Source organism: Neopsephotus bourkii, unplaced genomic scaffold (genome assembly GCF_033783945.1).
Source record: "Neopsephotus bourkii isolate Nb327-2 ecotype Australia unplaced genomic scaffold, CSIRO-AGI_Nbou_v1 NB_956, whole genome shotgun sequence".
Lineage (NCBI taxonomy): Eukaryota > Metazoa > Chordata > Aves > Psittaciformes > Psittacidae > Neopsephotus > Neopsephotus bourkii.
Window position 1 is genome coordinate 351,840 of NW_026901450.1, and position 23,978 is coordinate 375,817.

The 23,978-nt window shown below is 36.6% G+C and overlaps 1 protein-coding gene across 4 annotated transcripts in view; it reads right to left on the reverse strand.

Moving 5' to 3' along the window:
* LOC133215137 (monocarboxylate transporter 2-like) overlaps nucleotides 1-23,978 on the reverse strand; it is a 75,920-nt gene that overhangs the window by 25,632 nt on the left and 26,310 nt on the right. For all 4 annotated transcript variants that reach the window (XM_061358904.1, XM_061358905.1, XM_061358907.1 and 1 more), the window contains one exon: nucleotides 6,825-7,067. In XM_061358904.1, coding sequence (XP_061214888.1) covers nucleotides 6,825-7,038 — 214 coding nt within the window. In that variant the 5' untranslated portion in view covers nucleotides 7,039-7,067. The remainder of the gene's footprint in view (nucleotides 1-6,824; nucleotides 7,068-23,978) is intronic.

Consider the following 23,978-nt stretch of genomic DNA (forward strand, 5'->3'; position numbering starts at 1 on the left):
CGCAAATATTTCTATGATATGCATCAATTCATTACTAATAACCTATGCTTTGGATACCTCTTTGGAAAGAGGCTGGTAGTCGCACTTCTTCATCCCATAATGTCTTTCTGACAGTTATTCAAAATTAACGTAAGCATACAATAAAAGACAGAAAATACCGACCCTTATTTCTCTCAGTGTGCCCATATCCGTAACTTTGAAACTGGCTTCCTGAGTGTGGCTCAGTAGATCCCAGTCAAAACTAAAATTCATGAAAACTTGACAAAATAGGATGCCCAAAAGGCACTGAATAATTAAGTTAGGTCTTATATGTTCAGCCAAACATAGAAAGTTGCAAAGTAAAATACCAGCTTGCTCCTGTAGCTAGGACAAGAAAGCTGTTTGAAAATAAAAGTATGAAACCATCTATGTATAAAACCATCTACAACAGTTCAGCTTTTTACCATCTTTCTTCCCATGATGATTTTAAAGAGTGTTTTCTAAACTTTAGGGAAGGCCTGCCTTTAAAACAGGCATTGTTACTGTAGAACACTGCCCTATCAGGTACAGTTTTACTAAAACTCAGAGCCTTCCAAGAAACATTAAGAAGTGGCTGTATTACCGTTAGGAAGCTTTATCAGGCTTCCTTAGTATTCAGGCCTTCTATTTTTAAAAACTGAACTACTGTAAATTTGTAATATTTTTGTTGCTATTGATATCTCTTTTTTGTATTACCTCCACTTGTTAGTAAGATTCAGACTGCTCTGTTCTTCTGTCACCTTGTTATGCCTTCTTTTACTTTGTCTCAAATTAACTTGCGATAGATGTTTTACGTATATTTTAGGCTAAATACGAAGTATTCCCTTATGCCTATCAGGCATTCAGAAAGTTGATAAGTTCTGCTTTCAAGGACACTCTAAATGAGGTTATTAAAATTCAACATTTTGCATATTCTGATGGAGAAAAACATTCGTCCCTGACAACAAAGGACAGAGGTCATAGGAATAAGAAAGCTTCTCCATCTCTTATCCATGGCCACTGAATGTCTTATGCCAGTATTTGTAAAACCAAAATAAGAAAATGCTACCAGGGAGGAAGAAAAGTGTAGGAGTCCAGCTCCTGTCCAGAAGTAAAACTCCATAACCATCTGTTGTTTGTGTTACATGGATTTCACAACTGTCATCTCCATGGTACGTGCCATTTCAACTTCTCAGCAATATCACCAAAACACCCACTGAGATAAAATCACAAATATTTTGAACATACCATATGATATGTTATTTTCCAAATTAATATTTGGAAGACCAAAATGAGAACTTGTCTACAGGTTATTTTTGTCTTGTCACATGAAAAATTCTTTAAGGGTTTGCTCCTATTTGGAAATACTTAACCTCAAACTTGAATAACTTAAGAAACACAGAAGAAGAGAGAGGAAGCTATGATGCTTAATTTTTTAAGTGTGTTTTGAAAAATGGCAATAACCACTACTCACACTTATATAGCATGTTTCCAAATATGCTTTTTGAAGGTGCTCTTAAAACTATTTACTTAGAAATATCATCTAGAATTTAACCTCTTTTTTTGTGAACTTCAGACCAGAAATACTATACCACATTTCACAGATGGGTATGGCTCGAAGGATTTATCACAGAATCATCTCTCAAGCTAATCTCTATAACCACGTCTATAATCACATCCAAAACAAAAACAAAGCCAAACAACATTAAAAAAAATACGCAACAAAAAAAAAACCCAAAAGAGCAAAAACCAAACCCAAACCTGAAATTGTCCTTGAAAAAATGACAGAAAAAGACTTCAAGACCAGTGAATAAACCAACTGCTTTTTCCCTAAGGAAATCTAAAACTCAAGGTCAGCTGTGTCTGAAATCACCAGACCTGTCACATGGCTTTCATAGCTGCCACTAAGGCTCCTATCAAACCTATACTGAGAGCAATGAAAACATTTTTACTGGAAACAGATCAAGCTCTGATAAGAAGTTCTCTAATCACCTTTGGCTGTTAACACTGTGCAAAGCAAAAGGTGAAGTTTTGAAGAAGAGAAGAATGAACGAAGAACTTGAGGTCAAACGTATTTGATCTTTTCCTTGAGTTCCTTAATGTTTGTGTGTTAGAGCATAAATATGATTCTATAAGTACGTGAATACATAGTTTGTGTACATAAGAATATATACATGCATACATGCTTTATAAATATATTTTGTAAACATAAAGAAACACAGGTTGTCCTGTCAGGACAATGCACATAATTCCATTTTATCCCAGTGCCTGTCCTCCAGTAACAAAATTTTGGTGGTCTCATTCATAGTCCCTCGGGTGTAGGAGTCCATCACAAAACCATCACCCTTAATATAATACAATCGACACTCTCTGCTCAAGAGAGACAGAAGGAGTTGCCATGGAGACTGAACTATTGCTCTTCTCCAGAGGATGCTTTTTTCAAGCATGGGATGAACAGTGGAGTCCATGCAATACCTGTAACCTTGATCAGATCACAGGATCTTGCTTTTTGGGATGGCTTTTTAGTAAACTCTTATAAACATCCAGGAGATAAGAGGGGGGTGTGGGGAGGGAAGAGAGAGCTTAAGAAAACAACCAACCAAAAAAAAAAGTAAACAAAACCAATAATAAATGCCAGTATGAAAGTGAATATTATGCCAGACAGAGAAGGGAAAAGAGTTTCATATTGATTTGATTTATCAGATTTGTCACCTCTGCCTAGTGCTTTCCTAACAGGGTGAATGCTGTGCTTGACCTGTTTGCTGGAATTAACCAGGACTGCAGGAGACCATATGGATTGCCAGATGGTCTGCTATAATTTAATGCCATTTATTCTAAGTATGAAGTAAGTGATAAACATAATTAACATTCTTCTACCTCCTTACTGGATGCTTTTTATTAGGTTTTTAGTTTAGTTGTTTTGTTGGTTTTTTTCCCAGGCACTGAAAGGTAAGTTAATACCTTGTTACTGAAACACAGATGCCAGCTAATTACTGCAAGAGGCTGCAGCCTCTAAAGCAAAGAGTGTCTGCACAGACTCCCAACTTATTCACTGACCCCACTGTGATGATTAATAGGTTGAATGCTAAACTCTAATGAGGATGACAGATCTTAGATGTTTTCAGGTTACCTTAATTAGCGGTAAGATGAACAGAGTTCGTCACAGACATACATATAACACTTCATAGTAAACAATGCACCTTGTACTCATGGTCTAAACGTGCATTTCACATTATAGCACATCAAATGCTAAGGAATCAAACCACCTTTAGACAGTAAAAACAATGGAATGACTTCCTTCAGAAATGTTTTTCCTGATTGCTATTTCATATTTTGCCAGTGATTGTCTAAATGGCCTAGCTTTTAGGAAGTAGTTCTAGAGAAGCTATGGCTTCAAAGAGTGTTTATATCAGGCAGGGTTGTCATTCTCAGCATTTTAAAACCACAAGTCTGTAACAAGATACCTAACAACTTTGCCTAGTGTTTCTGTATGATAATCTTCATAATGACTGGGGTAGGTGTTAGCAGAATGAACCATAAATCATTTTGCAATTTTTAATGTCAATGTCCATGTGAACTTAGTATGCTGGTACCCAGAACAGTAAAAAGAAGAATTAGAGAAAAGTCAGAAGCACTGAATGCTTTGTATTTTACATGAAAAGCTGTGTTCATTGAACATATAAAAATGACCACAGCTAAACATTCAGCCTACCAGTATCTGAAAGGTGCCTACAAAGATGGTGGAGAGGGATTCTTTATCAGGGACTGTAGCATTCACGGATAGGTGTTGGGACCAGTATTGTTCAATACCTTTGCTGGCAACATGGACAGTGGGTTTGAGTGTACTCTCAGCATCAAGCTGTGTGGTTCGGTTGATACGCTGGAGGGAAGGAATGCCATCCACAGGGACCTTGACATGCTTGTGAGCTGGGCTGATGCCAACCTTATGAAGTTTAACCATGCCAAGTGCAAGGTCCTACACCTGGGTTGGGGCAATCCCAGGCACAGCTACAGGTTGGCGGAGAAGAGATTCAGGGCAGCCCTGCAGAGAAGGACCTGGGGGTGTTGATCAAGGAGAAACTTAACATGAGCCAGCTTCAGAGTGCACTCACGGCCCAGAAAGCCAACCGTAGCCAGGGCTGCAGCAAAAGGAGTGTGACCAGCAGGTCGAAGGAGGTGAACCTGCCCCTTTATTCTGCTCTTGTGAGAACTCACTTGGAGTACTGTGTGCAGTTCTGGTGTCCTCAACATAAAAAGACATGGAACTGTTGGAACAAGTCCAGAGGAGGGCCACGAGGATGATCAGGGGACTGAAGCACCTCCCATATGAAGATTGGCTGAGAAAGTTGGGACTGTTCAGCCTCGAGAGGAGAAGGCTGTTTGGAGACCTCGTAGCAGCCTTCCAGTATCTGAAAGGGGCCTATAAGGATGCTGGGGATGGACTCTTCATTAGGGACTGTAGTGGTAGGGCAAGGGGTAATGGGGTCAAACTTAAATAGAGGAAGTTTAGATTAGACATAAGGAAACATTATTCTTTACTGTAAGAGTGGTGAGGCACTCGAATGGGTTGCCCAAGGAAGTTGTGAATGCTCCATCCCTGGTGGCGTTCAAGGCCAGGTTGGACAGAGCCTTGGGTGACATGGTTTAGTGTGAGGTGTCCCTGCCCATGGCAGGGGGATTGGAACTGGACGATCCTAAGGTCCTTTCCAACCCTAACCTTTCTATTAATTTTACAGTTTTCACCTGTAGTGCTAACAAAACTTGTTGAACATGGGTGTCAGAATGATAGCAGAAATGGATGACAGAAATGGCATAAATTAAATGTTATTCAAAGAGTAAAACAAAAGTACCTGTGCTGCGTGCTGCCTTTAGAAAATATAACTTTCATTTGAAAAAGTGGTGAAAAAGGGTCCAAGTCAGAAGTCACAGCATAGGGAATGTAGAAACAAACTCCAGCATTTCAACACTTGTGGTTTTCACTTGTTCCACATGGGTCCAGCCCTTGTTCAGGGACCTCAACAGTTACACATCTATACTCTACAGTGTGAATGCTGTTGCAGCCTTCAGAAGCGACTACATTAGAGGGGACCTGAATGTGATGGGACATATATGCACTTTCACTTCACTCTTGTTTTCATTAGTTCAAGATACTTCTTCACCTGGTGTATTTTGGTGAATCAGTTACAGTTGCCAGTCCTATAAAATCCTGTAGGATTCTTTACTAATATATGAGTAAGTTATGATTTTCTACTACTACGTGAATAAAAAAGGGAACAAAATATCTGAACAGCAAGCTTTTGTTGATACTGACACCACTTACCAAGATGCCTTTATAAGGTCCCCATCTCCCCCAGCATTTGAAAGAAGAATCCATTTTACCATCTCATTAACTGAAAAATATTTGCTTGAGGTGCTTGAGCTAATGCTATGCTGACTGCAGGTCCATTTTTACAGTCAGAAGGGAAAAACAGCTAGAGAGAAACACCCAGGCAGCCTGATTTCCTCTCTGTAGGTACTTACCACTCTTCCCTGACTGCTAAAGGATGTAGGGTCATTTAGGTGTCAAAACGTAGGTGGGTTGAAATCAGAGATAAAAGCAAGACTTCACGCTTCCTTCAATAGGTTGCTTACTGGACCTGGCAATACCCCACTTTACTATTACACAGACAACACTTCTGAAAAATATTGGGGTGGTGCTCTTTAGTTACTAAAGATATTGAATCTCATTGTGCTTTTGGCACAATATTTTCTGTTTCTATGTATATACATTTATACATTTGTATATATACATACACCCACATATACATAAATGCATGCATTTGATTGCCTCATCATTGCAAACAGTCTGATATGTTCCAAGTGATTACCTTGTAACATTCAAAGAAAGGGCAATGTCAGGCCTATTATAAAATAGTTATAAAATGTTATAACATAGCCTCTTACTCAAACATCAGAACTTGCCTGAAAAAGTGTTTTGCCTAAGTAACAGCTAGCTCCCACCAATACTTAAAAAAATAAATAATCTGAAAGAATGACAAAATCAAGCAAAACCTAAGTCTTACAAACTGATGGACACAAAACCTACCAAAGCAGGTTTGGCCCTTAGTACTTAAACATGGCTTTATACTTTAAAAGCCTTTTTCATCTGTCATGCTCTTTACTTGCTTTCTCACAACAAAAAAAATATATCAGGGAATTTATATTCAATGTTCATTTCAGTCCCAAAGCTAATAGCTTCTACATAATAGCTGTCGTACAGATGACACGTAGGAAACATCACTCTTGGCCTAAATGGAAAGTGGGATTTTATTTTAGGGGAACTAAGGACAAGATACAAATCCCCCCTCTACAAAGGAATACCTGTGTCTGACTAATGAACCCTCATTGCTATTATAATTTTCTGTGCTTAAGCTTCATCATCTGGCCTCCTGAGAGATCTCACAGAGGCAGTGGAAACTGACCAAATGTACCTGCAACCCCAGGAGAAGTTACATGGACATTGATTTGTTGGAAACTGTTGACTCTCAGAAACTAAATTTAGGGTAAGACTGCTAAACAGAATTAGGCACAGGAACAAACAAAAGGCCCTAAGGGGAAAATAAAAAAGAAGAGAATATAGAATGCTTTAAAAAAAAAAGCAAACAGTGCTTTAATGATGATGTGGCTACCAGTAGTCTCTGATAAAGTATGATACAAAAAGAAGCATGTGTTTTGGTAAATCCTTTGGGTAATAACAATAAAATCAGGTAGCAATTAATCTTAAATACTTTAAGACCTTAGAAAAATAAAACCACTTATGATATTTGAACATTTAACAAATATCTTACCTCCTGCATACATGACAGCCAACATTATCGATGATATCCAGGCTATCTCACTATATGATGTGTGGAAGATTTCTTGTATTTCTTTGAAGAATACTGTGATGGCTTTAGGGAATGCATAGGAAAATCCAATGGAGATAAAAGCACCAAAGACCACAACCCATCCCCAACCTCCATCTGGAGGTGGGTACTCTGGTGCTGCTGTTGCTGGTGGCATATTTGATCTATGTCTCTTCTCCAATTAGGCTGAAAGAGAAAAGAAGACACAAGGTTTTAAACAGCTTGCTTTTGGTTTGGTTTGGTTTGGTTTTGGTTTAGAAAACTACAGTATTCAATCATTATCCGCAGGGATTAGAAAGAATCCTCAGAACAGAGACAAATGTCCAGCTTTCATGGGGCCACAGAATGCAAGTACCTGTTTTTGAAAGCAAAAAGAGTTGTGGAAGAATATTTGTAATATCCCATTCAGTATCTGACAACTGTTACAAATTACTGATCTCAGTCACTGAAGTTGTATTTGCAATTAGTCACTTATAGGAAAGTGATGTGTTTGTGTGGGTTAATTTACATAGTCCTCCTTTCTACAGCATGGATTTAGTACAGGAATGAAACAGAAAAAAAAACAATTGTGGAAATATGACTTAGAGGAAACAACAGAAAAAAAATCACAGTAAATTATCAGTAAATGCCATTGTGTTACCAAGATTTACTGGCACCTCAGAAAAATCATCAGCAATAACAGTGAGGAGTAAATTCATTACACTTTTTTATTTTTGTCATGTGCTGTCATTATCCACTTTTTGACCTTGTTGGCATTTCCTGCTTATCAAATAAGAGCATCAAAAAGATGCGTTCTAAGCAGAGATTTAAAATTCCCAGTGTATCCATAAAATAAATACAAAATCTTACAATCCCATATTGTACTCCTATTTTAAATATTTTCATCTTCATTTAGTTATGTTGATATTACTTGCAGGAACAAGGTGAAGCTTAATGGTACTACTTTTGCTCTGTTTCAACATGTCAGAAGACATCAGGAAGTCTTTCACCAATAACCTCACAAACTTTGCCCAGCTATTCTCTAATTTAGAATTTGCCATAATACATGCCACCAGAGTGATATCTTATAGAAGTTATGAGAGGTGCAACCAACACATTCAGGCAGCTCAAGAAATCACAGGTAATCCACATAAAACTCCTAAAGCCAGAAATAAATTTCATACTGTTATTATCATCCTGGCATCTAAAAATTCCAGCTTTCTACATTCTGTAAAATGTTTTTAGAAAACATGTAGCAGCAAGAATCCATTTTGTAATTCTGAGGTTTTTCTAGTATTAAATCCCTTTACTATTAAACACAGAGGTGGAGTCCATTGTGTTTTCTTCTATGTAATCCAGCCTACACAGACAGCATGAACTAAAATTTCTCATTCCTCCCTGTTCCTTTCTTAGGCACTTCAGCAACTTATTACTCCTGATTGGTCTCCTGCCACACCAGTATCAAAAGCTGTGGATGATAACAGTGTGTGGGCTGCTGTTATGCTAATGACTACCAGCTAGTCTCTATGTGATTTCTTCCGTGCCACTTATGGCATATTCCAATTTCTCGCAGCAAACTGCATTACCAGTGGGAGTGATATGATTACCTTAACACAAACTGAAAAAAATGAACTCTGTCAGCTTATACTAATCTCTTTGGATACCGCCTTGAGTACTTTCAGGGTAAACACCGTGTAGTACTGTGTGCACTATATTCCACAAAACCGGCAAAGTGTTGCTTTTAAAATTATCTATCACTAGGCTAGCCCTGTGGTAGAAATCCACTGTACCTCTGACTCTCCATTTTACTGAAGCTGACTCTAGACATTACCCTGATATTGGCAGACCTCCATGGGGAAGCTAAATCAACCACTAACACATCTCACTCCTATGCAATGTTACAAAAGCCCAGGCAGTTTGACTTCTGCATCATATAATATAGATTTTCTGCTGGCAATTGTAGGTATCTATTGTTCTGTACATAGAGCGTATATATTTTTTTATATGCATGTCCAGAAAGAACCTCTGGCATGTACTTTGTGTCTGCATGGGCTTGCAAGTAGAAGATGGACAAGTATAGACAATTCTGGTTGCTGAGACTTTTGGCAAAGAAGTTAAATACCAGTTTGTTTTGCTGGATCAGGACTCATTAAAAGGAAGAGTATCTCAGAGAGCCCATAATACCATACAACACACATAGTGGCGATTGATGGCCTTCAAAAGCACAAAACCTCAAATTAGCATGAAAAGCAGATTTTTTTTTCTGTGAACTGAGTGACAGTACACAACAGTTTGCTATCTGTCCCAGAAAGCCGTTGTTCTGCTCATCAGAGAAAACTTTAGGTTATTTCATAAAAAAAATAATAAAAAAAAAAAAAGGTTAACTATTGTTTTATTACACTTCAAAGGTTTGAGCATATTTGTTTTCATATTTCATATTGATATCACAACACTTCTATTTGTATTATAAACTTTTAAAATGTCACAAAACATCAAGGCATTGCTTTCCATAAAAATGGAAAGGGATTATCAATTTATTGAGGAAGCACTCCTTTTCCTAAAAATAATACAAAAACACTTTGAAAAATCACTGCCACCACATTAGTCAGAAGACTGCTGAAAGTTCATGTCACTAAGGCATCAGTGCTTTGGAAAGATCCCATTACATCCACCCCTTTAGGGCAGCAGAACAGGCTCTGACTGTTTCGCTCTCTTCAAAGGTTTCAAAGTAAACTAGGAGGACATTAAGGAGAAGAGCAAAAGGGCTCTGGCTGCTCCTATGCCTCAGCCTAGAGGCAAACTGCTGCAGAGACCACTACATGGCCCTGTCTGCTGATAACTTACATTAGACTTTTTGCTTTCACAAAGAGCCTGGATCATCGTATCTCACACCTCCTGTTTATCCCACAGAGCAGAGTTAATAATAGCTTCCCTAATGTTCATTTATGATCATGATAGCCAATTTTAGCTCCAGTTAAAGAAAAAAAAATAATAAGGCAAATATATGTTTGCACCAAAGGAATATTAAAAATATTAATTTTATCAGAAACATTAAATATAATATCATCAATGTCCCATAATATCTCAGGAGCTGAAGCAATTTTTCTTTGGTAAAACCTGCACTTGTATCTCTGAAACTGAACTAAAGAAATCTAGCACTTCATATACCTAGCTCTAATCTAAACCTAGATTTGCACAGACAAGTGCAAAATCCATTAAAAATCAAAACAAACCAGCATGTTAGATTGGTGGATATAAATGTTGACAAGGGAAGAAGCAGAAGAGGGAGGAATGAAGCAATGACAAGCAAAATGCCTTTCCAGAGTTCTCAGATATTATTATGGGCTGCAAAGAATAAAAGTAAATATGGTAGAAAGCGCAAAACCAGGCATGTGTGAATATGTTCATGTGAAGGATGCAGTACCAGACAAAGAAACAAACAAAAAAACAAGGCAGCACTATTTATAAAGGTCACCAGCAGCGTTTTTAGTCAGTCATATGAATTCCATCATGTGCTTCAAGCTAGAAAGCAAGCACTGCTCATACCTATGCTTTTATAGGCAAGCAGTGGGTGAGGAACGCTGCCTGCCCTCAGCCCAGGGAAGCAGCCGGGGAATAGCGACTTAAGTGTGCCCTGAGTGAAGCCATCAATCTCCCTTCTCTCTGTCAGATACAGAGAGGTTGCTCAGCCTTTCCTTACACTGAGTCAGACTGTGCACAAGGATTTTCTTCTAAGCTTCTTCTAGTTCCCTGTATAAATCCCATTTATGTAACCACCGGATAAGAACATAGCTTACTGTAGTAACAGCTGTATGTGTCTAGGAACAAATAATAGGAGAGCAACAGGCACACTTTAAAAACATCTTATATTCAACACCTTTTATTATATGGACCTCAGCACAGTTGAACTTAATTAGGCAAATAAGAACTAGTGAATAAAAGAGAGAAAGGCAGAAAAGAAGGGAGGAAAGAAAAAGGAAAAGGGGAAAAAAAGCGGCAAGCGAGCAACAAGGTCAATCTAAGAACAAATGCTACAGACAGATAATGTATCTTGATATCATGCACTGTAGACTTCAGTCAGTCATAATCAACCTGTTCAGACTGTTCTTGTACCAATGCTTCATTAAAATTCTGCAGTTCCCAGCTGCCAGAACCAGCTATCAATACAACAGCTTGTCAAAGAATCTTTTGAGAAAGGGTCATGTTCTTTTCCTTACAGAGACTCTGCTTTTACTAGGAGGTTTAGTTTTGTTTTTCTGCAGCACTAGAGTAACTGCTTTCCTGATTGCATTTTGTCTGCCTTGTTCTCAGTATGAGACATCAACACCTGACTCAGTAGCCAGTTGTCCCATAGTGGAGAAGCTGGCATGGGCAAAATCTGTCCCCACTTGCTGTAGGATAGTAGGAATATTTGGCACGTGTGTCTGCATTCCAATTCTACTCAGTAAGCCAAGGACTGCAAAAAGCTTTGCAAACGAGCAAATTTAGTCTTATAACATCCCTGCAGGATGATTGAGAAGTATGATCCACTTTCAGACAAAGGAAACAAATATAACAGGCTACATAACCTATGACTTGTCCCAGATCAGTGGCAGAGCTGGGATGTCGACTAATGTCCAAGTTAGCTGTGAGTTATGACTGAGATTTTTCAGTACATGTGTATTTTAGAAGCTTGTGAAGTGGCAAATGCAGATAAATAGTACTGCTTAATACTTGAGTTAGGAGCACAGGTGGAGTACAACGTTTGCTTTACAGGTTTGAATACTCTGCTGCTCTAACTTACCCTTAATGGATGTTACTTACTTTGCTGTATTTGAATTAAATGACTTTGTGGTAGCATTAGTAAAATAATGAGCTATATAGGAATTATACTCTTATGAAATATATGCACTTAAAGCTGCCAAAATACTAATTTTCTTATTTTATTAACAACCATTTAACGATTTCCAAGCAGGATGGCAGGATAGTGGTTATCATCCTATCAAATGGTATTGCCTCACCAACTTCTACAGGCTATTGTCATTATCTTGTGAGCAAGATTCAGTATTTGAAGAAAAAACAAATATTGTCAGCTTTGTGAGAACGTTCTGCTCTGACTTGGGATTTTTCCTTTTTTTTTTTGAGGAGAAAGGAAAGATGAAGGAGGGCTCTTACTGAAAGGATCAAGCTTATTCGCTCATTTTAGGTCTAACTACTCAGCTCTGGAGACAAAGTAGCTCCTAATGAGCTCAGTTATCCAGCCTTAAAAGAACTGGCTAATAGCCATGAAAGAAGAAAATATTCTCTATTTTTTTTCTGAATGTTTGTATTCATAGACTGAGGGATATGCAATAAATGAAACCTAGGTAGATGACAGATACACTCAGAATCTCACTTTACTACCTTTTTTCCACTAGAGCCTCGCCTGCACAACAAATACACCCTGTGTGAGGCCAAGACAGCTAAAATTTGCCCAGGCTACCTGGCATTTTAAAAGCTGTGGGGTTTTGTAAAATTTATCCAACTGGCTTGAATCAAAAAGCAATATCTGTTAATGCTTTCTAGACCTTTACGTGACAATAAAATAACTCTATGTAGTATATTGTATTAAACTGTATTTAGGACTGTGTTAGGATTTATTGGTTTTGCTAAAAACCTAGGTTGACCTTTAGAAAAAAAACCAAAAACATCAGACCAACAAAAATCACCAGCCTCCCTTAATTTTAAAGCCTATTTCACATCAGCCTTCAATAGCAAAATATCCAACAATATTAAAATATATTACTAGAGATATTTTAAGTATAAGGCTATATCTTACTGAGAAAAAAACAAACTTCCATTTCCCTTGATGAGAAGAAGGAACTAGTTGTAAATATTCATATTCAAGAATGGAGTTATTCAACCCATCCATAATTTTAGTTAAGAATCAATATTGTAGTATACTTGTCATCCCACTGGAACAGTAACATGTGCTTGAAGATAGTGTGGGAAAGTAATAGCCCCTCAACATCCAAAGCAGGCATATTAATATCATTCTTCCAAATACCTAGGAGGCTGGCAAAGGCAGGCTCCATGGAGGGAAGCAGAAGGGAGGGAAAGTTGCATGTTATACAGTAAAAATAAATGAACAATCCCAATAGCTTTCTTCTTAGAGTCTGGCACTATAATGGTCTGATTCTTAGTAACAGCATCAGCTGAGCAGATAGTTGGATATAAAAGCAAAAACTGTTTGCTAAATTAAACAAGGGTGATTGCAGATGAGAATTCCTGATGTCTGTGGGAATGATGAAAACTCTAATTCACTTTTACTTAGTGTAATAAGTGGAATAAAGGCACATGTCATATAATTCCTTCTTCCTGTTTGAGGGCTCAAAATAGGATTACTGAGATAGAAGTGATCCCTGGAAGACATTGCCCCATAAAAGCAAAGATGCATAAATTATGCTGAGGAGTGTAATTAAAATCCCATTTGCACTAAGGCCCTATTTCATCATGGTTTAAACAGAGGCTGAGAACAAAAGAGATTGCTAAATCAGTCGCTAAAGCCAGATTTTTACAGAACTGGAACCCCAATATGAAAAAAAAATATATTGAAACTACACTGGAATTGTCACATCACTGAAATCAGATTTTGAGCACTGTTGAGTCAGTAGTGACTTGACTAACAAAATTTGTAAAAGCTAATATTAATGCAAAATTTAATATTCAAGGGGGGCTTGTTTTTTGTTTGGGTTTGGTCTTTTTTAATCTCATATGTTGTGCTATCACATTCTCTTGGTATTCTCATCATCTGTATTCACAATTACAGTCATGGGTTGGACTTCCATTCATCATGTCTTCTGTTACTACCCTTTTCATTGAATTTAAGGGAAACCTAATGACTGACTCACTCGGGTTGAATAAATGCCTAGATGACTAAAGTTAAGTGAAATGAACTCCAACCAAAGTGTTTGCAATTCTGCTTTAATTACTTCAAAAAAAAAAACAGTCAGTAGAATATCTACCTTATAGAGGCTGGCACTCCACTCAAATTTAAGTCTACTGAAATGAAGTGTTGATGGCTAAGTTGAAAATGCCAGTGACCCAGTTGGAAGAATTAATCAGTTTTAACAATAAACTGATTGAGGCTGATGAAAAATTCCGCATGCCTCGAAAAAAATAAACCATCAAACTAATCAACATTTCAAATAAAACCAATCCAAAACCTTATTGTACCATTAAAGAACAAGTTTTATTAAGTTCGGCTAAACCCATCCTTTATAACTCCAAGTGCTGGCTTCCCGCACTGCAAGAATATTGATCCACTTACTGATTTGTTATTAACCACTTTGTACCATACTTTAAATTCTACCACTATTCCCTCATATTTAACTATGGTAGTTACCAGCTTTACAACCTGCTCTATAAGCTTATTATTATACCGCTGTATAGACCAATTCTGAACCATTTTGGTAACATAAGACTTTTCAGTACTCCAGCACACTCATCTTCTTTAAAATTGTATAACGTTCACAATCAGTAATTGTTATAAAAAAGAACAATACCCCGAATAAAATTAAAAAAAATGTAAATCTGGAGCTGCATATTTGATACTTTTAAGAGTTCTGATGTTTGGAAGATGGGAAGTTATATTTTAACTTATTTGTAATATTTTATAAATGGAAGAACTCAAGATTCAAGTCAGTGTTAATGGATTTGTCTGCACAGCTGCTGCACATTGCTCGAAAAATAAATAGCATAATTTTTCCAAAGCAGCAGATTTTCCACTATCAATAATAACATATATTCATTTTAATATCATTCTCTCAATACTAAGCTACTGAAAAAAAATACCAATGATGGGAAAAGCTAGTCTATTCTTAGGCTGTGCTATTAGTTAAGGCTTTAAAAATCAAAATTTATATCTTTTTACATAATCATATAATTTAGAAGTGGCAATATTTAATTCATTTATTGCTGAAGATAATATTGACATCCATCTATCAGCTTAATATTTGACATTATGAAGACGCAACAGATTCCAATTCAAATTCTGATGACATTCATTTCTGTAAACTTTACTAAAGTTGCTCTGTGCTCTCAAGGTTAGAATCCAACCCCTGTCTTCTCTACTTCAACATGATATATATATATAAAATATTCAATACTATATATTTCAGCATATGTCCCACCAGTCACATCCTGGCCTGGATGCATCATCTCACACATACTGGGAAAACGTTTTTTGTTTATACTCGAGCAGCACATGACTCCCATGGGTGGAAATAGTTACTAATACTTAAGTTTGAGTGACAACTACTTAGATTATGTAATAGGAAGTAAACTGATCTGGATTCTGTTTCTAAGAGTGTATGACAGGATATATATAACAGACCAAGGCTGGAATATAACTCCAGACTGCAAAAGCTTAGACAGGGTTCACATTTCATTTATTCCTGCCAGTTTGGAAATTGTTACTAGTTTAAGAAATACTTTTCATAGTACTAAAACGGAAAAAGTTAGGAACTTCTGATAATACAGAGACTTTCAGATTTGCAGACTGGGAAATCTAACAAATTATGAATTATCTGTTACTAAAGCTACAATTAATTATGTACTATATAGAAAATTACACAAATAAGGCAAAAAAGAAAATGGGCAGAAGCAGCAAAACTAACAATAAAGAAAATAGCTTTTGAAAGAAATTACTTGGGAACCACTGTATCTTGGAAAAGCCAGAATAGTTTCTTCAAATGTAGGTATCCAGTCTAAAAAACTCCCTGTGATTTAGGTCGTAAGTAAGAAGCTATTCAGTTAATGTAGGTTTTAAAAGCTGTATGAAAGTAGAGAAAGTAAGCCATCTACTTGTATGAAATAAAATTAAAAACATACAGATAATTCAAACTGAAAAAATCCAATCAATACAGCTGTGCTCATAAAGGCATAATACGTGAGCTCTTTCTGCCAGTGAAAGCTAAAATGGGAACCACTGATTCCAAGCACAATATAGTAAAAGGATAAATTAATCCAGAGGTTCTTCCAGAATTACTAAAACATACAAGGTCAGAAGAAGAAGAAAAAAAAGGCAAGGGAGGGGAGGGGAAGGGAAGGGAGAACTTCTGTTTTAACAGAACTTGGCAGAGATTAAAACTTTTTATAGATTTATAAAAAGAGGTTTGACATTAAAAAAAGTGGAAGAATTCTAAAAATGTCAACATTTTTCTTACAGACATATTCCACCTGAGAGTTTTTTCAAACCAGGGACATTAATTTTAATTTTATTATTCTCATGACCAGTGATACCCATGGCACATACAACACAAAGCAAGACAGCAAGGTATGCTCCTTACTCCAACTGTCTCCTGTTCCAGGCAGAAAGACAATCATGTAGATACGCTATCAAGGTGCTCATATTTGGGGCCATGCATGGGCCATCCTTGAAGATGCATTTGATATTTCTTATATACAAAAATCAGAGTTTAATAGCACCTTGAGGAATATGCAGGGGAAGGTAATAGCTGTGATCTCTAATCACCTAGCTTTAAAGTAGACAGCTATGTCCAGCACACTCAACTTTCAACCTTTCTTATGCTGGTATTTAAGATGGTAAAAGATTGTAAAAGAAGGCCTATTCTTATCTGATAGCTCATAACTTTGAGCAGACAGATAAAAAAAGGGGGAGGTATATATTTACATGAGACAGTGCAGTACTACACAGATACTCATGCTGTCTCTTGATGGCGAACCATGGCTAGTAGGAGCAGAATAGCTATGTTAGCTCGCTGTTGCCTCATTGCCATTGAAGCAACGCAGCTCTACTCAGGTATCATGGCATTGTCCTACATAAAATAAGTACATGTATGATGATTATTTGTCCAGTCTGGAACATAATGATAAAAAATTCATTTGAAGTACGTACCAAAACTAATATAATTTAGGCAATGACAATATTTTAGCATAAACAAATACAGGAAAGGAAGAAGTTATGATTGTATTTGATTTCCATGGGAAGGAAAAGGATGTTTAATTACAAACTTACTGTGTACTTTGTCCAAGTGTTAATGAGGTGGCCTGTTGATATATATACAAAACAACTTTAAAGACCAAGATGGTTTAATCAAATTCTGATGTGTGTTCCTTCACCCATTGTGAGAAATTGGACATGGGGAGATCAAAAAACCTCTCATCTATTATGGAGTACACAACACCCAAAGAGTACAACACACTGCTGTAGCTCTCAGAGAGTAGTTCTACAGTGATGCAGCTAAAACAATCTTTGTCTAATTTTCAGCAAGCTTTAAAATTAATCAAGAGATTAATATACATAATGTTGTTTATAACTGTATGGCTTGCAAGTTTTTATTCTTCCATTTACTAACCCCCCTTGGAATGTCCAGAATATAACCACATGAAGCCTGTGGTTCTCCTCTAGCACAGTGGCACTGAAAAGTTGTTTTGTGCTTCTCAATATATTCAAAGAGATAAAGAGGTGACCAACCACTGAAGGATGCAAGAGAAACGCTACCTAATTTTGACACCCCTTTGCTCTCATGCTGACATCAGGAACTTCTGAAGAATCTAGAATATTTTTTCACCCATATTTTTAATACTTTCCATATCTGAATTTCCAATTATGGATTTTTCTATTTAATCACAGCATTATTCATTTATCTTATATAACATCCACTTCCCCAGCTTACAGTGGGGATCGTAAGCCTTCTGAAACCAGCCTTCTGACCACAATTTACCATCTATCTTGGCATCTTGTAAAAGTGCTCTTTTCAAACATTAAGCCAGGATAAACTCATCTTACTACAAATAGATGATACAAATAGGCCACAGTCTAGGCTGCAGACCCAAAACCAGCAGAGTTGAAAACTGAAGTCCTGAAGTGCAAAAGTCTAATTATGCAATATGAACTTGCTTTTGCAGTAGTTCTGGTTTAGCAGGTAAATGAATCATTTTTGACAGAGAATATGGGGTAGCATTGCTTCATTACTCAAAAGCAACCTGATGAATCCACAAGATGCACTTTTGTCAATATATGCTGGACTCTGATTGTAAAATTTTCCCACATACCAAAGTTCTGCATAACCTTGATTTGCTCAAAGCACACCAAAGTAAACACACTCACAAGCATTAGCTTTTTCATTTCTGTATCATCACAAGAAAAGCTTTACACTTCAGATAGTTCTATGGTGAACTGAGATAATATAACATTTGTTATTCTTGTTATTGAGAATCTAGATTAAAATAATTCAAATCCTCAAAATTTCACCAGAAAAGCTGCAATAGAAAGAGCAGTACAGTTTACATAAATATACAGCAAATGAGACAAGCAATATAAAGATCTTTGTGGCATTTGCACACTTCCAATTAGCAAAAGGGCACAGTAAAAATATTCATAGTTAGTTCATATTTACCTGGAAGCTTAATAAATCAAAAGTAAACCATATTGACTGTAGGGCAGTAAGATCATCAATCTAAGCAATGACTGTGTTGTCCCTTCCAGGACAGACATTTAATCAGTTCAGAGGCAAAAAATCAAGTTGTGGTTTTTCCTCATGAAAAGCAGATACGTACACACATTTGTTTGTTACCATATGATTTCTGTGGAAGGCCAACTTACACATAAAACCAAGTGTTTAGCCAAACTTTCTATATGTAAACATGCAGATTATATTGGTTCATTATATCTAAAAACATGTACAGCACACTCCACATATCTATTGATTTTGTCTTGATAACAAGACAAGAAAGCAGCAGTGGAGTTCTGTAAATCTCAAGTTTTTTTCCTTGAGAAAGCAATTCAATGCTAGGATTCACAGCCTAAGGGCATTATAGTCCACTGAAAAATACACGTTAGTCTTCAAGACAATAATACTTTCTTTGTGTACAAACTCCGAACTCTGGAGTTTATATGTTTTGCTAAAACATTTAAAGGCAACTCTTTTACTTATTTCTACTGAAGTCTTAACTATTATCCCACCTATGCATAGGTATGTACAGACTTCCTACATACGGGCTTTTATTTTTCACACAGCTCAACTGACTTCAAAGAGGCTTAGATGGATGTGAACTACAGATCCGTATTTCTAATTGTCATTTTGCTAGATCCTTTCTCAGTCAACATCTACAGATGAAACAACAATCACCTTCTGGGATAACTGCATTTAAGTAAGAATTTCATTTTCTTTACAGTTCCTTCTCCAAACACACTTTTCAGAGTTTCTGTTATCTCTCAAAACATTACTGGAGGTATTGCAAGGTATTCCTGAGGGGAGGTTATTCTTGTTTCAATCTGATTCAAGTACAAAATTTGTGTTCTGTTCAACCTTTTCACTATATTTTGCATTTTTGACCTTAAACATGGAATTTGGGTTTTGGTCTTTTCTATTTTTTTTTTTTCCCCTGTAAGTTATGTAGGGCAAAACTAATCTTTTCAGCAAAAGAGGTGTTTATACTGATGGTAACATGAACTCTAACGTAACTAACTCCAAGTAAATGTATATGGCTTTCATGTGTAGAAAGAACATGGGATTTGTGCCTGTGCACCTCAGAAAATACAACTATGAAGGTGGTAGTACCTATTGAATGAAATTTGAATGCACAAGATTTTTTATTTGCACTTGATGAGGAAATGTGTGATTGGCTCCTGCAGAATAAAAGTGACTGTTAAAAGATGCAGCACTAATAAACCTGGAATTTTTAGGAAGTGAAAAAGGACAGTAACAGAATGTACCAGTTCAGGTTTCCTGAGCAAATATCAGAGTGCAAAAAGATGAAGCAAATACTGCTGTTTCCATCTCCAGAATGTGAGTAAAGCTATGACTCACCTTTGCAAAATAAAGTAGGACTTTGAGGAGTCTAGCTCTGGCTATTTATGAGGTTTTCAGTTATCTCTAGCTTCTGTTCTGCAATAGACATAAGCCTGCCTTGTAGGGCTAGCTGCATTCTGTAAAGTCATTCATATAGTTGCAGTACATACACATTACAAATCACAAATTCAAATTAGTTTGTCTGTTAACAGAGCGAAACACTGGTTTATTTGCTCTAATATACATACCCGTTCTGATATGAAATAATGTAATATTACTGTACCGTTTACTGCCAACTAACTCCAAAATCATGGTGAATTGCTAAGAAAGTTGAAATAAAGTGCTTATTTAAGCAAAGCAAAGATGGCTCTAAGGCATATTTGCACCATGGGACTAATATAAAATGGCTACTACAGAGTCTAAGCTGGAGTCTTTATCAATTACAAAGACATATTTTATCAAAAGATCACTATTCAAAATAGCATTATGTGCATTCCAGGATACTACACTTCACAGAAAAATGTGGCATCAAGATAAATTCAAATATAATAACTGACTACAGATTTTTGTTTCTTCTGGATAACAATGATGAGTTACCTGACTGTGAAAAATATGCAATTTTCTAAAGCAGATATTTATTTTACAGATAGGTTGATGTACCTAGGACAGGGAACATGAAGCCAAGAGATGTAGCAAGTCTTTCAACTGAGAGATGTGTTAAGCATACATCAGCTCTTTCATCCTGGAGTATACATCCACTCCGATATGAGTCGATTAGTATGTGTCAAGTTGACTGACATATATCATTTCTCCAAGTTTTGCAATTTCTTGGTTTCAGTGGATTCCACTGTATTTATTCCTTTATCTGAATTATGTATTTTTCATGATATACATTTATCACGAGTGTACCAATGATAACTATGTATACATGTGACTATTTTTAACGCCATGCCTGACATAGAAGCATAGACTTCCAGTCAAGGCAATGACTTATGTTTCAGGTGACCTGAATCTTCCTCTCATTCTACATCAGACTTTTCTTATAATTTCAGGCAAGGCTTCCATGTCTCAGTTCAACAAAGGGCTTGAGAACCCACATACACACTTTTATTTCAAACAAAACAGGCTGAAGAGCTTTGCAAACTAGTTGATGGTTAAAGGAGTCAATATGTCTGCAGCAGAAAGAGACTCACTTCAGGAAAACTTGAAGTCTGCATATCCACCTCCAAAGCAGCAATTTCTCCTCCTCAGGCTAAATTTTGTTAGTACTCTCATTTTCACAGGCCAAGGAATATGAGATTATTGCCTCTGAAATAGCACGATTTTATCAAGATGTACTGGCAACATCCTCCTGATTAGTCTCACAACTGAAGTACTGTCCTGAAATGGAAAAGATCTTGTCTATAATTCTCTTGGATAGAAAGCAAAGTTGAATGTTAGGTAATGTTCTGATCATTGAGCAAATGCTTTAAAAGGAAGTGCCAGTGTCACCTAACACAACCAACAGTATGGCATTCTAATGACCAGGTAACCTCTAAAAATGTAGTACAATCCAGACCTATCAAATGACCTCATACTGTTTATTTAACAGACCTCAATGGGACTAAGATATCCAAGCACAGTCAAGGCTGGGGCACTTCTGACCATAATAAGAAACAGAATGTTAGCACTCTGAATCAACTAGGAAAAGAAATTTAAGGGCCTTCACTATCATGCACCACTATGCAGCAGGTCTCTGAAGTTTTGAGTACTGAAGTTTATATATAAGCTTATATTTATTACCATTATGTATGCAACGTATACTCCTTTCTGCATCAAGCTTTATTGTAGTGAATTGAGGGGTGATGAAAACTGGCCAAATACATGTCTCCGATTGCAAATAGCAATCAAGATCATTTTCTCCAGCCATGAAAATCTTTCCTCTTAAGCACCTACATATGATCAGTTTTGTTATCTTTATTTTGTCTGTTAAGGGAATTCAGTGATGAGCGGGACTATTGTAGAATACTGACTATAGGCTGCTTCTTTTGTCTTTCAGTCTTCAGTGTGAGAGAATATATACTTCTCAATGTCAAGGTCTTTAACACTCTGTTACTTTTGCCCTTTAAAACTGCCTTTTGCACAAGCCAAGGTCAAAACCTATTTAATCTATCTATATTCTTAAAGCATTTATCACTGTGGCACTGCTCCCACAGTGGTGTACCAAGATTAAAAAAGAACAACAGGCAGGCTACTTGCAGGTAGGCAGTGGAATCTATGTGTTCTGAGTGCTGTGATACCATGAAGTTTCTCTGGAACAATCAAAGGAAGCAGACAAATAGGCTCTGCAAATAAGAGTGGTCATGGGGAATCCCTAATTTCAAAACAGTTTTTAATGTGTATGTATGTATGCATTTATTTATTTATTTTCCCATATTCATGGAAAAGCATCAAAGGTTTATTTACACAAATAACCTGAATTCAGTGGGGAAAAGGTTATTTCAGAAATATCTTTTCTCACTCTCTTTCAAAAAGAAAGAAAAAAACCTACACAACCCCTCAGATTTTTACATGTAACTTTCTCATTTTATCTAGCACACTCATTCAATATTTATAGATGCATATATTTTGCAGTTGAACAATAAGAAGTCTTTTTTACATGAAAAAAAGAGACACCAAAAAAACCCAACCCCAAAACATTAAAATCAACATTTAAGATAAGGGGAATTTTTAGTGATATAAGAAACTATAAAATACCAAAGCCAATGTTTCAGACTTTGCAAAAATACTCCCCTTTGTCCCAGTACAAACATGGCAATTTCAACACCAATCACATTTTTAATTGAGAGTGAATGAAGCCTAGTAGCAGTGAAAATTTGTCGATCATCAGATAGCAACAGTCTGTCTAAAATTTATCCCACAATATTTCTCTCTTCTAGGCAAAGAAATATAACTTTTACATATATAATTCATCAGAGTCCATCTTCAGTGGGCCAAGTGGAAATCCAATGCCCAAGTTTTACTGGGAAAAGTACGATCTCTTGATTTTGAAAATTTTAAATCATGATGTAGCAATAACCTTTTCCTTGTTGCAAATGAAAGAAGAAATCCATAAAAGAACCAGTATTCATCCCAAAATGTAAGCATTACTGAAAAAATTTAAATCAATGCTGGCTCTGGTATTATACATCGCTTAGCTGAAATCATATATGCAAAGTCCACACATTCAGCACTAGCCAAGCTGTTGTCTGTTTGTATTTTGCAGCATGAGCAAGTGCTTGTTAAAAAGACACAGAGAGGAGCAGATTAGCATGTTCTCTGTGCCAAAGTATTATATACTCCAAAAAAAAAATAAAAGTTGTCATAAACAAAATAGGAAAGCATTGTGGGGGATTAGTATGGCTTGCATAATATTTTTTGAAGCCTTGACTGTGTTTGTCATCCATTCTGTCTTCTGTATCATCACATTTATATTATTTGAACTGTCTTATGTTTCTCTAAGATTTTAATATCTGTGCTCGCACTCAAGCATATCACAGGAGGACTTAGCCGAGACTTCACATGGAATATTTGGCATCACAGCAGAACAAGGTCACCTTTTAGCCTCATGACTAAAGGTTTTGATTTACTCTCACTGAACCTGCCTGTACTACATTCTGAGTTAAGTCATGCAAAGAGGTGGAAAGGATTATGCAAGAAAATGTGGGCAGACTGAATAACATGTATAACCTTATGCACGTCTTCAAAAAGCACTTGGCTCCCCTCAGTAGGGTTTGCTTCTCTCTGTAATCTTTCAGTTGCCTCTTCCTTTCTGTTCTTTTCTAGTCAAGCTAGAGAAAATCTCTGTCCTTTCACACAAATAATTAGGGTATCTTTCTTTTGTACGGTATAGCACTGTCACAAAAACTATTTGTGGCTTTCTGTCACCCTGCAGGACTTTTTCCAATAGTTTTTCTCACCTCAGCTGACCAGCACAGAATGACACAGCTTTTCAGGAGAAGAACTGACACACCAGTGTTCAACTGTGATATCATTCAATGGATTTAGGTAGATCTGGGCCAAACTGCTTGGTTTTATTTGATAGAATCTACCAACACCGAATTTCACATAAATTCAAAAGTTCATACCTTTTTCTATTTTTTTCTATTTTCTATTTTGAAAGCAAACACAGCTCCCATCATCATCTGATCCCAGACACTATAGGAGGCTTAGGCTTAAAGAAGACTTTGACTGTTTATGGGTTGAATATCCAGATTTTATATTAATGCTGCCTAGGCCTGGCATATTTCTGCCTCAGATTTTATGGGCAGAGATATGAGCAACAGTTTTATATGGCAAACAAATAGTCTCAGGTACCAAGCTG